Genomic DNA, 17,600 nt, shown 5'->3' on the forward strand with positions numbered 1-17,600 from the left:
AGCCTAGCTTCCACAGGAACTTGGAAGAAATGAAACATCATCTCCCTCCAAACATCACCCCCAACTAGACACCGGTTCAGACTTCTAACTTACCTTAACAGGCGAGATTTACAGCATTTCACCTAAAGAGAAGATGGCTTCTTCGGGGGTGGTTACTGCTGCTTCTCCTCCCTCCCTCCTTCCCTCTCTCCCCAAGAAAGATGGAAGGAGTTTTACTTGCAGTGTGGGGAAGGAGTGGGAGCAAAGTGCTAGGGTCAGGGGATGGTGTGAAGTAACCTCCTTTTTGGTGGCCAAATGTCTCCCAGAAAAGCGATGAGTCCCCCGCACAATACTCACTTGTTTCCTTGACACTGGTAGAGCGTCTCCACCTCTCGGAACACCCGGCTCCGACTGTGCCCTGCTTGTTTTTCGATGATCTGTGGGAAGAATAAAATCTCACATACACCCACCTGACTTCAAAACAGCCCCTCAGTAGGAGCTCCCTGGGGAATGCAAGGCCAAACACAGTCCAAATTCAGTTTCCAGTGGAAGTCTGGAGTAGGCTGAGGCCACTCGGGCACTGTGGCTCTGCGGGAGTAGCAGACTGGCCTGAGGGCTTCCAGCCCAGCTGAGCCTGTTTGACTCTGGCCATACACAATAGCAAGGAAAGCTGCTGCCCCCAGCTGCCCAGCAAAAACTGAGACAGCCAGAAAGACAGAGCTACCTCTACTTGGCTCCCTGTCCTGAAGGGTAGCTTTCTGCTTTTTGAGGAGTGACATCCTCTACAGAGGAAACTTCTAGAGCTGGAGGAAGGGGAGGGTGAGGAGGACAGGTGAGGAGGAACTAAAGCCTCTAGTGCCTGCTCAATGCCACACTGCAATTCCCCCAGGCAGAGGTCAGCACTTTCTCTTCTGAGAACCTGCTCTTTAGCGGACCCTGTGTTAAGTGATATATAGACCTAATCTTGGGTAACCCTTACAGTAATACCAGAAGGTAGGAAGATGATCCCAAAGAGCTGATCCCAAAACCCTCACTACCCCACACCTGCTCCTAGCCTAGGTAGCTTCTTCCAGCTCCTAGAGCTCCTTCTCACCTATGAAATTGTGGGTTGCTTCCTCCCTTCTCTATCTGAAGATACTTGCCAAATGCCAACTGCAGCAATTCGTCAGCCCACAGAGTAGCAGGTGATTTATGTGGACCCAAAAGGAACCTGCAGGCAAATTTTCTGCAAAGCTTCGCCCTGCCTCACAGCTAAGACGATGATGTCCTACTCCTTCCTTTAACACTGCTGAGCACAACACTTCAAATGTCTCCAATATGTTGTAGCACAAACATCCATGACCGATTGTAATTTTCTAAATAAGCCCACATCAGTCAGTAAACCAACTGTGGGTCCATTTTCTGAGCAGTCAGTGAGGTACAGTACTGGGGAACAGGAGCTATTTGACTTCAAGCTATTCAATCTCATTCACCAAGCAGTTTAGGTCCAAGTCAGGGAGAACTTTCCAGCAGGCAAGCTTTCAGCAACAGCATAATTTTCTTGGAGGAGGGAATGGGCTTTGGCCTTTGTGGAGATGGGGAGCCAAACATGGACAACTATTTGGGGAGTCTTAGAGAAAATTTGAAGCAGACTATTTGGACATTCCATTCGGACTCTGAGGTTCATCAGAAGGATGCCTGTAAGGAAAGTTGTCATAAATAAAGTCTTGCAGAGTTCTGTTAGGAGAAGTTACCCATCTCTAAGGAGCTTTTAGAGAGTAGAAAGACATAAGACATGAACAGAGCTGCTGGAAAAGACTTACTAAGCTGTCCAAAGTTGTCAGGGGTACATGGAGCTAGGGCAGAGTTTTTCTTCTGTGACCCAAATTGGAAGAAATAGATCTGTCATCCATGGATGTACCAAACCTTTGAAATCGATTTACATTTGTTGTTTTTATCACCTGCGTAATTTTTTAAATTACTTGTAATTTATACCAATTTATTTCCAAAAAGGAAAGGAGGTAGCTCACTTGCTGCCAGGTTGAAACAACACCCCGGCAAGAAGGACTGTGGCTCAGCAGAAGTGTTCTTCCCAATTCACAGCTTGGGACTGCAGAGAGTTGGTGAAAACAGAACGCCTTTCTTTCAGGAGTAGGTTTGCCAGGGCTTGTGGACAGGGGGCAGCACTGAGACACAGTGGCTCAGATGGCTGCCTGGAAATCAGCTTGAATTGCTCCCTTGGCTTTCATAAGACCTTTTCTCTTGCTTTGTGATCCTCCAACAGTGGGTCTTACAACCACCTGGGGAAACTGGTGAAAAGAGACTCAGGCCGTCTCCTGTACAGAGAAACCCGGCTCTCTGTGTTAGCCCTCCGGTGCTCTGACATACAATGCAATTTCAACATGCCCTCCACCAGGGTTCTCAGACTGCAGTGAGGATCCAAATCACCTGGTTGGCTTATTGATATTCACATTACTGAGGCCACCCCTAGTTATGATTGAGCAGATGTGGGATAGGTACAGATTATGTGCATTTCTAACAAGCCCCCAGTGTGCACTATGCTGCTGGCCCAGGGACCTGACTTTGAGAACCACTGTTCTACCACCATCTCTTCTTCTACACTGAATGGCCAGTGGTACAGAGCACAGAGCAGTGAATGAGCCACTCCAAGGTCATGAAGCTAATTAAAGCAGAGTGCTCTGGTCATTTTAGTTTTAATCTTCATCATCATGATAATGTATATTACTTGTATAGCAGTTTGTAAAGTGTTTCTACCTCTATCAGTTCATTTTAACTTTTATCTTCATAATCACCCCATGTGAAAGAAAGGGCAGGAATCGTCACCTGCATTTTAGAGATGTAGAAAATGAGGCTTAAGAAGATTCTATGACTTGCCCAATGTCAAATAGTAATAGTTTGTCAAAACAGAGTCAGGCAGGGCGATTTTAAAACTGATTGTCCACTCCTTGAAGCTGACTTTGAGCCACTCATTGTTCTAAGCACTTTACGCTTATTAACTTATTTAATCCTCACAACAATTCTCTCTATATATTCTATTATTACACCCATTATACAGATAGGGAAACTGGAGGACAGGAACGTTAGATGATTTAACCAAGTAAGTAGAAAAACCAAGATTTGAATCCAGTAAGTTTAGCTTTGGAACTCAAGTTCTTACTGAGCCACCATATTATAGAATATAAAATTTATTTGGTTTAGGACAAACTGGGAATGAATATTTGCAAAGTAAAGCCTGGCATCCAGATGAGACACTCACTTTGACAGCATACTCTTTGCCAGTCTGCAGGCTCACAGCACCTTGAACTTTGGCATAGGCTCCCTCTCCAAGCAATTCAGAGGTCAGCTTGTACATATCTAGGGGTGAAATGAATAAGAGGAATAACACGATGAGTCACCCTCTGCAAACAAAGATGAGAAGAAGATCTTCCATCACTAGGTCTCTGGATCTGACCACCCAGGCACACCATGTCTCTTTAGAACTCATTGACAAGAAAGATACATGGCTTTCTGAGCTCAGTTTCTCAACAAGACCACATACAAGGCATCTTGTTCCTCATTTTAGGGATGAGGTCAGAGAAAGGGTTTCAATTCAGCACTACTTCCTGAGCACCTACTGTGTGTCAGACAGCACAGCAGGGCAGAGTGAGGAATAAAATAGAGTCCCTCCCCTCTAAGGGTCACAGTCCAGTAGTGGAGAGAGACACATACATAAGCAGCCTCAAAACCAGGTGCTGTGAGTACTGACATAGAGGGACTAGTTAGAAAAAAAGGGGGGTGGGTGGGACAGGAGAAGGAGATCTTCTTGGGGAACCTGGGGATCCTCATAGAAGGGGTGTGATTTGAATGAATAAAATTCTTGCATTTACTCATTTGCTGAGCATCTATTATGTACCAAGATCTGTGCTAAGCACTGGTGATACAAAGAGGAATAAAACACAGTTCCGATTTATACCACATACAATGGAGATCACTAAAGGTTTCTGAGAAATTTTTAGAAGTCATCCACAGGAAATCAGAGACAGTAGGAGGTTGCAAATTATGCCTTGAGTTTTTAGTTATCGAGTCAGTGGTTGTAACAGAGTAATAGAGCTGAGTTGAAAGAATGTTAGTGACCTGCCCAAGCTCACAAAGTAGAACAAGTTCTCTGTGTCTCCAGCATAGCCCTTGCCTGGCTGATCTCATCCTCCCTTGGCTCTATTCCCCAGCTCTTTTCTCTTGAGGCAACCAAGACTGAGCAGAAGACTTTAAACCATGACAGGAGATCTTATCGCTCTTAGTCATGAGAAGTATGTCACTGCAGAGGCTATCCTTAAATAATAGGAAAAACTCTCTGTGCTTATTGAAAGAGCAAAAGGCCTATTCTAAAACCCTGGAAGCAAAGGGCAGGCAAACCCCTGTACTAAGTACTTCTTTGTACGAACAGACAGCACACTGCTGTGTGTAAGTATTTTAGGTGACATGCTTCTCTCATGGTGCACACTTCAGCATTAGCCCTTTACATTTGATAGCATGTCAGGTGGTTGGAATTCAATGTTCCTGACTCACAAAGTGCTTGTTATCAGAATCATTGTACAAAACAATCAACTTGCTGGTGTGTTCGCAAGGCTGGGAAGAGGGCCCATGAGGGGAAGCTACTTCAGGTCTCACTATGAAAGAAATATAGTTGAAGAGCAGCTACTGATCCTTTCTTTCAGTCCTTAGCAGTGATCTGCTTCCCCCATGCCCAGGGATAATAGCATCAGCTATGATCCTAGTGTTTTGCACATAGAGTACCCCAAATTTCTGATGACCCAACATCATGTCCCCTAAACACAATATGTACTCTTTAAAAGGGAGTCACACACATGCAGCAAAGGTAGCTACACTCTTTTTTTTTCTTGGAGTACTGCAGACTGAACCCAGGGAGGCTCTACCACTGAGCTACATCCCCAGCATTTTTTATCTTGAGACAGGGTCTCAAATTGCTGAGGTTGGCCTCAAACTTGTGATCCCCCTGCCTCAGCCTCCAGAGCAACTGGGATTAAAAGCATGAGCCACTGCACCTAGCCGGGTAGCTACACTTTGTAGGAGTCAAATTCTCCATTTAGAGAAGCCTGCAGTGTCATCTACAGCCATGGTCCTTGGTGATTCTTGCTTCTTCTTACATGGTTGTTCTACCTCTCAGCAGCCCTATCAGGAACTGCTGGGGGCAGAGACACTGCTGGGACACACAATGCAATCTCACTCCATGTACAGCTCTGATAGACTGGTCTTTCTGCCCGCTGATGGGTGCTTGGACTGTTCAGGGGAGTACTGTGCATCATCTGAGAGCTTTTCCACCCTGTTCATTCTGTCACCCCTTCGTGTAAACCCACCCACCCCTGTCTTCTCCCATCACACAAATGACCATGGTTGGCACCAAGATCTGCATCTAGAAGAACTGGGATGCTCATCCCCTGCTTGGGGAAATACAGGCCCATGTCTAGGAGGGCTGTGGGACCAACCTTCAAACTTTCCTGGCAGAGAATCAGTGGCCCGGGCCTTCCGCTTCTTCTTCTTCCTCTTGTCACTGTCTGCGATGGGAAGAGGTTCACTGCTGCCCATCTCTGGGAGACAAGAGGAGGAGTGAGATAAACAGCACTGTACTGATCAAGCTACCTGGAAGGATAAAAAAGGTAGTGGGTGGGGGGACTGCTGATGGTTTTTAAATATCTGTGAGGACTATTGATTTGTTTTAACCCAGGAGGCAAAACTAAAGGCAAAACCATTATAAAAGATCATTAACTGTGGAAAGGAACTCAGGTAGACAGGCTGGATTAGAAGAGGATAGCAGGAGCCTACTTTAACCAAGCTCATTAGCACATGGATTTAGATCTGCTACCAGTCAAACCATAGTCCACAACAAAACAAGGAATCCACAAGCAGAGCCCCACCTGTGACATTCTCAGGCCTCAGCACCAGGACTAGGCAAGAATGGGGGTGGGAGCAGGAGCTGGTGCAGATGAAATCAGAGGATTTGCACAGGGATGTGGTGAAAGCCATTCTGGGGGACTTTGGGAAGGTAATAAGAGGGCTGGCAGGGGACTGAGAATACACCCCAAATTCTTTCAAGTCCAAGAGTACAGACTTGAGTGCCTGTGGAGCCCAGAGCATCCCGAGCTCTTTCCTCAGAGAGGGTGCAGAAAGGGCCTCCTTAGAAACTGCAGTTGACAGGTCTATACCATGCTGCTAGATGAGGTTACTTATTGCAAAACCATTACTCTCTTCCTGGAAGGCACCTGGCTCCCATGTTAAAGGGAGGATGCACTGAGGCACACAGAAACTGGACAGATTGGGCAGGAAAGGGTCAGGACAGAAAGGAGCAGCAGGAGACTGAGACAGGGAAAGAGAAAAGAAGGAACCATGAGCCAGTGTCCAATCACAGTTCTGTCTCTGGGACACTCTAGTAAGGGGCCTTCCCCTGTTAAAGATAAATTACTTATAGAACATGTCATGCCCCTGATCCAGAGTGGAGCCTTAATACTCTTCGCCTGCAGTTAGAAATAATAAGATTTCTCTGAAGTCTCTGGGTCTAAATCCCCACCAGGGTGATTAAGCCTCTACATCCTTCTGAAATAGACGCACTCCAGTGCTGATGGGGCACACGGTGTGAGGGACTTTAGACCAGCCTTCAATAAACACAGGCCCTGGGTTGTTGGATTTTTTTTTTTCTCAGAGATTTTAAAATGGAAGCTGGCTTTTTGCCTGCTGAAGGGAAAGGCCTACTCCCTTCTCCAAGGATCTGCTGAACACGAATCAGAGAAATGGCAAGTCTGCCTGGAAGATTGATTAGTGCTGATGCCCGTCTATGTGCTGTTCTCAGAGGCAAGTACATTAGGAGAGGCACACGGAATGCACTTTCAACAGTGTTATCCAGAAAGCACGGTTAAGCAGCCAAGTGTCTGACAGCTCGGGTTAGGTGCTTGCTTCCTTCTATCTTTGGAATCTGATGACGGCGTATTTTAAATTCTACCTTTAGAATACAGAACAGATAAATACACAGATAAAGGGATCTCAAATACAGAGTGCTGGGAGCCATTAGCCAAGTAGGTATGACAATTTCCTTGCCAGCGTACCCCATGTTGCTGACATGTTGCAGCGACATTGAATGTAGGTGACCTTGCTCAAGGACCAAGGCAGATTAGGGTGTTCCCGGTTTTAAGATAATCGTGTTTAGGGCGTTCCCAGTTTAGGTTCCAGGTTTAAGGTTTAAGATTATTCCTGCTGGGAATAGGGCGTATCCTGCTGCCTGAGTTCCCCTTGAGTTCTCACGGGATTCAGACAGTATATTTTGGAGATAGAAGCCCAGAGAACGTGGATTTGGGCAAAGAACGTGAATTTGGGCAGAGAACGTGGATTTCCCCAGAACGTGATTGTAGACGGCTGGTGTGAGTTCGGGAATAAAGAGTTGCTGTTTGAATCTACAAGCTGTGTGGTGGCTCGTGATTGTGTGCCCAGCCAGACTTCGGCATTTGTGCCCAGCCAGACTGTGGCACAGAGGATCTAAAAATACTACTCCATCAATAGCTTCAAGCACAAGCTTTATCTAGGGACAATAATGCTGTATGAATTCAAAGAATTAAACACTGGTACTAGGACACCTATCCTCACCAAGGGAAATTTGAAGGAAAAAATATATGAGAAATGGCATAGTAATAAAATGCAGGGTCACTCATCTTCAGGAGCTCAAGGAGTGGGCTCTGACCATGGGGCAACAGGCCAAGGAATGGCCCTGACCTTGCAAGCACTCTAGGGTCAACTCTTGTCCCACCTATTGTCTCATCAGCTCTGTAAGCCAGGTATAGAGTGGACAAATTTTGGTTTCACCTCCCCCCACCCCTCCCTACTTCTATGGGGAATCTGCTGACAAGCAAAACAGCCAACAGGCAGGCAGCGTGCAGGAGCAGCGAGAGAGCTGGCAGCATTGTGACTCACAGGGGATGCTCAGACATACTTACGGCTCTAGCTAGAAAACCCTGTTAGTGGCAATTTATACTTGCTCTTTACCACAGCAGGCTGCAAGCCTCTTGGGAAGCAGCATACCTCTGGGCATCACTGCACACTCAATATTAGATTTTATGGCTTCACACACAAAGATGGAGTACCTGGTTTATTCTGCATGGATCTCAACGCAAGAGGGTATGCCAGAAGGAACAAATGGTTAAGACTTTCCTTGCAAACACAACTTGTTGAAGGAGAGTTGTTTTTGAAACTAGGGAGAAAAAATGTAAGAAGATGGTGAAGAAAAAGAAACACGCTTAACTTCCCTGTTTTCACGATGGGAGGTGGGAGTTGGGGAGAGGTGTTGTGCTCTCATCAAGGGGTTGCTAGTTCCCCATCTGGAAGTGGACCACTCTTTAATTTGTCTGTCTGTGGGACCTTAATTCAGTACACATGCAATCACTAAATGCTTCCACAGGTGGAAGGTCCCACGGTCAAGCTATACCTTGGCCTTCCTGTTGCCCTTGGCCTAGGAATTCTTAACCATCAAACTAGCTCAAAAGTGTTTGCCCCTTCAGCTCCCTGATAACTCCAGATGAGTTAAGGTTTGTGCAAACACAGATAGGCACTAGGCAAACACTGGGCAGTATCACTGCACAGAACTAGTAATGAGTGCGCCAGCCCCACCGCAAGAGGCTGTGGTTGGGTGCTGATTTCACTAGGCCTTGAGTACTCCAGTGCTTCTAAAGCCACAATTGTCCCCTGTGTACCCCTGTCTCTAAGGCATGGCACAGTGTCAGACACATATCAACCCCTGGAAACTGCACCCTGAAATGGAAATGACATGAAAAGATGCACATACTGTTAGTGCAGTGTGTGTCACACAGAGTGCACACTCTGACAGAAAGGCGGCAGAGGAAGGCTATTCTGGCCTATGAATTCAGGTCAGTACTCTAATCAGTTCCCTGACACAGTCCCCCTATGACACAAAATGTTCTTAGCTTTCTAGCAAAAGACCAATTTGTTATTTTAGAGGAGGAAGTGAGCCCTCTTCAGTTTTCAGACAGAACCCAGCTGGTCTGGAGGCTCTCAGTCCTTGCCTTCCTCTTGGGCAGGCTCAGAGGCCCACATTTGTGTAATTGGTGGAGGTAGAGGTGGAACAGGAGAAGCAGCACACTGCTGGGATCAAGAGACCAAGGTAGAAGTCCTGGTTCACATATTACCAGACAGTACCTAGGCCAAGTGGCTTTGCCTCTTAGAATCTCAATTTCTTCATCTGCAGAATAGATTTAAAAATACTCCTGCCTTGTCCACCTCACACGGTTGCTATAAAGACCCAATGATATAATTAAATATATAAAGGTGCTTCAAAAAACATATGTGCATGCACAAGTATGTATACATACATATGAACACACAACAGAATTCAAAATCTTGATAGAAATACACAAAACAGTTAACTACAACTTCATTTAAAGGGTATGATTATGCACCAGGCACTGTGCTGGGAATTTTATATTTGTCTCATTCTTACAATAATCCCCAAGAATAAATATTTTACTGTATTTCTGGTAAGGAAACAGGCTCAGAGTAGACAGCTGGTAGGCTAAGTAACCTACTGATGCCGAACATCCAGTTAATGGTTTCTCTGAGATTCAAACTCAATGCTGCCCCTTCAAGTCCAGGCCATCTCTAATCTGTGGTAGTTACTCTGTGTGATGGGGTGATTTTTATTTTCTTCTTATTCATATTTTTCAGTATTCTATAAATTTTATGCAATTAAATTTTTTATTTTTATGCTATTATTTTTTAATATTTATTCTTAAGTTTTAGATAGACACAATATCTTTATTTTCCATTTATGTGGTGCTGAGGATTGAACCCAGTGCATAGCACATGCTAGGCAAGCGCTCTACCACTGAGCCACAACTATTATTTTTTAAATCAAGTTTTATTTCTTAGTGAAATACATAATGATTTTTCTCTAATACATATTGGAATTTAGAATCTATGGTTTTTAAAATTGCAGCTAGATTTCTCTGTATTGAAATTCATCATTCAATGATGAAAAACTATTGGTTTGACAAATATATTAATTTTATAATTATGAAAAGCAACAAATGAAGGGGCTGGCAGTAAAGTTCAGTAACAGAGTATTCACTTAGTGTGCTTGAGGTTCTGGGTTAGATCCCTGATATCACAAGAAAACATAAAAACTGCTTTTATTTTTTTAAATACTACTTTTTAAAGGAGTTACTTTATAAAAAACAGACAAAGAAATGCCCTGAACATTGGAACCTAAAAGCTGTCTGTCGCTCCCACTCCTGCCTGAACTCTGGCCAGTAGTTCAGCTTCTCTGAGAGTCAGAGAACAAAATGGGTAAGAATTAAGGGTGGGCTGCCCATGCCCTAAGGCTATTGTGAGGATCAAATAAGAAACCAGACAAAGCACACCAATTATTCACTCACCAATGCCGTATTTCCTGGGCACCTACCGATCCTTCAGTACTAGACAGTGAGAACATGAGGAACACACCTACCCTGGTAGCAGTAACACATATAACAATTTCAATATGGTAGGACAAGTGCCGTGACAGGGAAGTTCCAGGTGCTGCAGAGCAGAAGAGAGGAATCTGACTAGCTGGGCAACTGAAAGATGAGACAGCTAAGCTGGCACCTGAAGGGTAAATGGGAACTGCCCAGGGTAGGGCTGGGACAGAGCGTCTCAGACTCAGGAAAAACACCCTAAGGTCTACAGGAGAGGCGCCATGGATGGTTAGGGCCACTGTGCGTCGTTCAGGCCAGCTGAAGCATGGCACATACAGGTGGAGTGATGAGAGATCAGATCATAAGCAGTCTCAGCATCATCAATAATAATCAATGTTTCCATTCCTAGGCATGTTTATCTTGCTTTCTCTGTTAAAACAGGGATGCATGTTTTTATATGCATAAATACATTATGTATTTCATTTGTGAAATGTGTTAGCCAACAAATACTGATTATACTGGAAGTACAGCAGGTATTAAGGATACAGATCTAAGACTTAAACTGGCATCTGCCCAGGTAATGGCCCAGAGAACTCCTAGAGTGATAGGGAGTCCCATGGGGGTGGGAAGGAGGCACATAGCAACAAGTTCTCTCCCTAGCAGGTCACCTCAAGGCCCACCTTCTGAAACAACTGGGTCATTTCTTTATAAAGCCTGATGAGCCAGTTGTACTTTCCCCCAAGCCACCAGCTCTGCACTCCATACTCTCACAAAGCCTATACAGAATTCACCAGCTGTCACATCTAAGTGGGTGATAACAAACAGGTCAGGTCCGACTAACATGTGTCTGCAAACAACTCCTGCTCCCCACCCACCCACTCAAGCTCTTTCAAGGTCCCAATCTGTCTGAGCATTTCCTTTAGCTACAGGGCCTTCTAGAGAAGGTAGAGTAGAGAGAGCAAGCTGAAGAGTATAACCACGAGCTTGGCTGCCTCCTCAGGCATCAATCAGCTGAGGGCCCAAACAAATGGCAAGCTGAAACAGTGGAAGGAAACAGAGGGCTGGAGCTGTGGCTTAGTGGTAGAGCACTTGCCCAGCTTGTATGAGGCCCTGGGTTCAATCCCCAGCACCAAAACCCCAAACAGAAAACAAACAAACAATAAAGGAAACTAAGGAATTAAAGGAAATGGAACAGACACTCTCAGAGAGGAGGCCACAGCTAAGCCATGCGAGACAGAGGAAGAGGCAACACGCAGGCTGGGGAGACTGACCCAGATCATTTACTACTTTGAAATGGCAGCAGTAGTTACAGTGCACTCTATCATCAGTAAGACTTACAGTGTACACAGTCACCACAGGCCAGGCAATGTCTAAGCACTTTACAGACTCTATACTACATACACTCACTCATTTAATCTTCATAACTTTATAGGGCAAGCTAATTATTGCCCACATTTTGCAGATGAAGAAACTGAGATACAAAGAGATAGGATGGTTTGCCCTTGGTCACATTTGCCCACGTTACAGAGCTGGGACTTAAGATTAGACAGTCTGGCTCAGAAGTCAAGCTTTCAACTTTACACTGTACTTTAACATTAACACTGAAAGGCAGAAGGGGTAGCCAGTGAAAGTCAGCCATCAATGAGGATGCTGTTGTTTATAAACCTTGGCCCAGAGCTTCCCTACTGATGTGCTATGAATAAGACACTTATCCCTCATCAGGCCTCTAGTCCCTGGGCTCACAGTTCATGCACCCAAACACTACCATTTTCTCCCAGGTGCTCTGATGTAAAAAAGCTGGGGGTGCTGGGGATATAGCTCAGATGGTAGAGTGCTTGCCTTGCATGCATAAGGCCCTGCGTGAAATCTCCAGCACCACACACACAAAAAAAGTTGGGCAGCACTGCTTTAGTTTACATAAATACAAGGCTTTATTACCACATCCTCTTTATTATATTAGTCTAAAGGCTAATCTAGTTGGGTGTGGTGGCACATATCTGTAATCCCAGCAACCAATGAGGCTGAGGCAACAGAATCGCAAGTACGAAACCAGCCTCAGCAACTTAGTGAGGTCCTAAGCAATTTAGTGAAACCCTGTCCCTAGTATAAAAAGGAGTGGGGATATGGGTCAGTGGTAAAGTGCCCTTGGATTAAATCCCTGGTATCAAAAAAAAAAAAAAAAAAAAAAAAAAGAAAGAAAGGTAAAAGAAAGTCGTGCTCTGAGATAACTTTATATTTGTATTCTGTCATATATGGAATATAAGCTACAAACCAAAGTCCAACCACATTATTTCATGGCAGTCTGGATATTAGGTGCAAGCCCACACTATTCTCCTACCTGACCTGGTGGTTGGCTGATGTGGTTTCTAATGGCATCATTACTTTGTAGGAGCCAAGGAAAGGGCACATTTAAGCAGAAGCCAATCAATTTAACATGATTAGTGCAAGGAGCCACAGGTAAAATCAGCTCAGTCAAAAGACCATCTGTTAAGTGAGATTCCGTGGAGCTAAAGTGTTATTCCTTTTGCCCAGGAAGGCTAGACAGCCTCATGCACACTTCGGGATCTCACTCAGTTGTGGTAAACCCAGCATGAGGTCTGCCCAGGGTCTGGGTGGCAAGTCACAACAAGCCTAATCACGGCTGGGGTATTGAGATTTCCAGAGGTCAAAGGTCTAGATTAAGGCCCATCTTCTCCTTCTGTTCTGATTTTGGGATCACAGCAGTCTTCAGAGCCACACTGCATTTTGTGCCAGAAGGAGTGTCAAGAAGTACATGGAAGTGGGGAAATGAAGCAGAACTGGACTTGTGTGAGAAGTAGAGAAAAACGTAGGCTGCTATAGATCACCAAGCTCATAAATATGGCCTACAAGGCCCTTTAATACCTGGTCCCTGTCTTTTTTCTACCCTCAACAATCAACAGTCATCCTTTCACATGAAAACGAAAATAGCAGCTCCTTCAGCATGCAGTTGAAACAATATTATGGGTACTGGGAATTTAACACAGTGCACTTTACCACTGAGCTACATCCCCAGCCCCTACTCCCCACTTTTTGAGACAGTCTCATTAAGTTGCCCAGGCTGACCTCAAACTTATGATCCTCCTGCCTCAGCCTCCTCAGTTAGGATTACAGGCATGAATCACCACACACAGCCATCAAGGACATTCTTACATGAAAATGGCACTTTAAAAAACTGTGAGTGTATAGTAGTGAAGAATACGTTGGCCACTAGCACAGTTCAGTGTCATTGCCTAGTGCTAAGGCACTCACAGCTTCCTGTCACTCTACAACATCAAATAGCATCTTATTTAGCACTATCATGAAAATCCTCTTGACTTTGCAGATCCCCTAGAAGCATTTCTGCATAGCACATTTGTGAACTACTGTTCTAGGCAATGGGGAGGGACTAGGGACCATGGAGGATGTGCCTAGGGCTATCACACTGGCAGTGATGTGTAGAACAAATTGCAGGCTGGGGACAGACAGGAGACTGAGTGAGGCCACTGCAACCACTCAGAAGAAGGCCAAAAAGTCCTATAGCTGGGGAAGGGATAGTAGGGATAGAAGCTAAGAGAAAGGCAAAGCATGTTTCAGTTGGCAGAAGGAAACCACAGAGGCAGAACTAGTCTGTGTCCTGCCAAACGACTGAACACAGTAGAGGAGCAAAGGCTACTAGTCTCCTTGAAGGAGGGGACAGTGTATAATTCCTCTCTATCCTTACCGCCTAGTACGCAGTCAGGCACAGAGGGAGTCCTCACATGTTTATGAATATATGCTTTTTAACCAAAATGAGGTAACCATAAGAAGAATATTGCTATCAGAGAAGGGGAGAACACAGCCTGGGGATGGGGAGCAGGGGGAGACAGTGGTACCACCAAGAAGCTTCAGATGCAGATGTGTGACACAAAGTTGCAAGGACTATGGAAACTCAGAGACCAGGCTAAAACCATTTCACTCAACTCTCATCTGGCACATCTATAAATAAGACATGCTTTATAACCTTCCAGGCATCACAAAACCTCAGGTCAGAGTAGAACAAAGAATATTTCAAAATGTCATCTTATGTGTCATACATTAGTTTAAAAACAAACAGAAGAGATACAACAGAATTATTAGCAATGGTTCCCTGGGAATGAGATTGGCTGAGTACAAGAATTTTACATTTTATATTTCTGCTGTATTTGATTCTGGTTTACTATGATGTACTTGTTTTTCTTTTGTACTTAAAAGTAATAAATATGTTTTATTTACTGCATGGTTTTCTTTATGAACCTCTGTTATTCTGAGGAAATGTGCTCCTCCTTACTAAGCGCCTGTCTTAGACATGTTGGGCTGCTTGGCTAAGTCCAGCTGTCCAACTAAACACTGAAAACCATCAACGGCTTAGCTGATCTCAGGCCCACCCCTTCCTCTAGAAATATCAGATAATTTCAATGCTGATATTTGACATTTCAAAGGATAAGTGAAATGTCCACCCAATCTCCTTTTAAATAAATTTTTTAGCTGGAGTTGGACACAAACCTTTATTTTTTATTTATTTTTATGTGATGCTGAGGATCGAACCTAGTGCCTCACACGTGCTAGGTGAGCACTCTACCACCCAGCCACAACCCCAACCCTCCACACAATCTTACCTATGGGTTTTCCCAACTTTTGAGCAGCGGTCTTCAGTGAACATGAAATTCCAAGGGAAACAATGCTGCCGTTGGATGGGTTCACTGGCTTCTGCACAGAGCTATCCTTCAGTTCTCCACCTGCTTCATCTTATCTGGCACAAAAATCTTTAAGCAGAAGTAGAAAGGATTATCAAAATGCTGACTTCTCTAAGAGGCCCAGAGAAGACAGAGATCTACCCATGTGTCCCCCAGTCCTGCTAGTTACCCCAGGAAGTAGACAGGCACATGGCAGTCACAGACATCTCCAAGCTCTAAAAGTAAACAGGTGAATATCTGAAAATGCTGACACTAAGCACTGGAAGATTTAATGGGACTCCGGGTAAAATTTTTCATTTTTTGTTTCTACTATAGAATTCTAGGTCCCCAAAGATGTAACTGGGCCAGAATGAAGAGATGGACCCCTCTGTCCACTCTGAGAAGTCTTATGCAGAAGGTAAAAGCTGACACTTCTGTGCTGCCTATCTTTTAGAGACAAGTGAACTCTGTCTTCATCTCCTAGTAGCCTGGCTCAAGTCTCACAGATAAGAAGTAACAGCACCAGAAGATAAAGCAGATGCAGGCGACTCAAATGGAAACAAGGTTTTGTGCCAAGTGTGTAATTTTTGCTAGTTTCCAATGTAATGACTTAAATTTTCTGTATGTCCACTGCTATTTTTAATCCCATGGCTCTAGCTATCACGTTAAGAGTTGTTTTGTCAACTTCTCTCTATTAAATAAATATTTACTTCCCCCTTTCCTGGGAAAAAGCTCTGAAAATGCAGTTTAAATCTGAATTCTAGGCCTTAGTGCCAAAAACTTTTTAAAGGCTTTCTAACTTGAAGCTGGAAGTGTTTCATCATTTTACCTTGAACTACATGTCCCCAGTTGGATGTGTCCTTAACCCCTACCCACAGCTTCCTTCCTCCTGATTTCTTTCTGCTCTGTCAAATTACATCATTCTGCCAGTTACCCAGCCACAGAACTTTTATGTCATTTCCAGTATCTTTTTCTTCTCCATCTGCATAAACTCCAAATGCTAACACTGTCAGGCTTTCCCTGACTCTTATATTCAGCTTCTTGAAAAATAACTCCTACTCATCTTTCAAGGCCCAGGACAGTTCCAGAAAGCATCCCTGTAAGTTGCAGAAGCACCCTTTACCTTGTTTCTAATTCACTCAGCATTTCATGGACAACACAGAATTCCATTATAACACAGCTGGCTATACACAAGCATGTGTGGCCTTCCCACGGGGCTATAAGTTCCTCAAAGGCAGGGGTTATCTTTTTTACCTCTGTATTTCCAGCATTTAACACAGTATCTGGCACCAAAGGGCTCAGTGAATCTGAATAAACTATGTCATCCTCAAAATATCTCCGTATTGTCCCTTAGAGCCATTAATACATTGGGTAGTCCTGCCTACTGTGCTTTTTATTCCCAAACCTCTTAGACCAAATGAAATGGGTTATTCTCTCTCTTGTTGCCACCACCGCACTTCCATTGAAGGCCTTGTACACCTTTGAACTTCTCTTTGCTTTTAGTCTTGCCATTTGGTCACTTCTCGTTGCCTTTCTTAGGGGTTGGCAATTTTTTTCTGCAAAGGGACAGGCAGTAAATATTTTATGTATCATGTGGTCTTTTTGTATCATGTGGTCTTTTTAGCAATTGCTCAATCTTATCTTTGCAGAGGAAAAGCATTATATATTGTATGTAAATAAGTGACTATAGCCATATGCTAATAAAACTTTATCGATACTGAACTTTGAATTTCATATACTTTCCTTGTGTCACAAATATTGACTTATTACCCCCAGCCATTAAAAAAATGTAAAAAACATCCTTAGCTTAAAGTTCATACAAAAACAGGGGGCAAGCCAGCTGCAGACTAATGGGCCATAATGTGCTAACAACAGGCCTACGGTAGAAAAGAAACAAAAATGAAACTCAGAACTCCTTTATGAACTTTGTATTATTCTGCCATTTGGAGCCACCCTGGGGCTGGGGAAGTAGAACACACATGGGCTTTCGAGTATGAGGTCTGGGATGCTAATTCTGGCCCTATAATATACTACCAAAGTAGTCTTGGACATAATTTTTTTTTCTGGGATATAGTTAACTACTTTTGACTTCAATGTCATCATCTATAATATAGAAGCAATAATATACCTGTTGTGAGAATTAAGCGAGTTTGTGTATATTAAGCTCATGGCACCAATGCCTGGCATTGGTTGATTCTAGCTTGTAATAAGGCTTCTGCAGATCATCTGTGGCTCTGGGAAGCAACCCTGCCACTCTGTAAGCCACACTGGGCAGTAGGAGAGAACAAAGTGATAGCCAAGCACAAAGCCAGAGAGACAGACATTGGTTGTTTTCAGACACATGGTGAAGATTCTAAGGGCCCAGTTAGCCCTTAGAATTCCTCTGCTACCATTCCTAATTCTGTTGGGCCACTTTTCCTCCTTAGCAAGAACTTCTGACTTGCACGGTGCTTAACCCCTCTTAGCATGCTCACCAAATATCTAG

At 44.1% G+C, this 17,600-nt stretch overlaps 1 protein-coding gene across 6 annotated transcripts in view; it reads right to left on the minus strand.

Annotated features, from left to right (window-relative positions):
- The window catches only part of Mknk1 (MAPK interacting serine/threonine kinase 1), a 43,036-nt gene that overhangs the window by 18,748 nt on the left and 6,688 nt on the right, over positions 1-17,600 (minus strand). For 4 of the 6 annotated variants that reach the window (XM_027937012.2, XM_027937007.2, XM_027937008.2 and 1 more), the window contains exons 2-6: positions 15,059-15,205; positions 8,103-8,209; positions 5,463-5,564; positions 3,236-3,333; positions 337-416 (exon numbers count right to left, since the gene is read on the minus strand). In XM_027937012.2, the coding sequence (XP_027792813.2) occupies positions 337-416; positions 3,236-3,333; positions 5,463-5,564; positions 8,103-8,209; positions 15,059-15,102 (431 nt within the window). In that variant the 5' untranslated portion in view covers positions 15,103-15,205. Of the gene's footprint in view, positions 1-336; positions 417-3,235; positions 3,334-5,462; positions 5,617-8,102; positions 8,210-15,058; positions 15,206-17,600 lie in introns of all 6 variants that reach the window. The other 2 variants (XM_027937010.2, XM_071617803.1) reach the window with 2 other exon arrangements.

The sequence above is a fragment of the Marmota flaviventris genome, chromosome 10, assembly GCF_047511675.1.
Source record: "Marmota flaviventris isolate mMarFla1 chromosome 10, mMarFla1.hap1, whole genome shotgun sequence".
In the NCBI taxonomy this organism is placed as follows: Eukaryota; Metazoa; Chordata; class Mammalia; order Rodentia; family Sciuridae; genus Marmota; species Marmota flaviventris.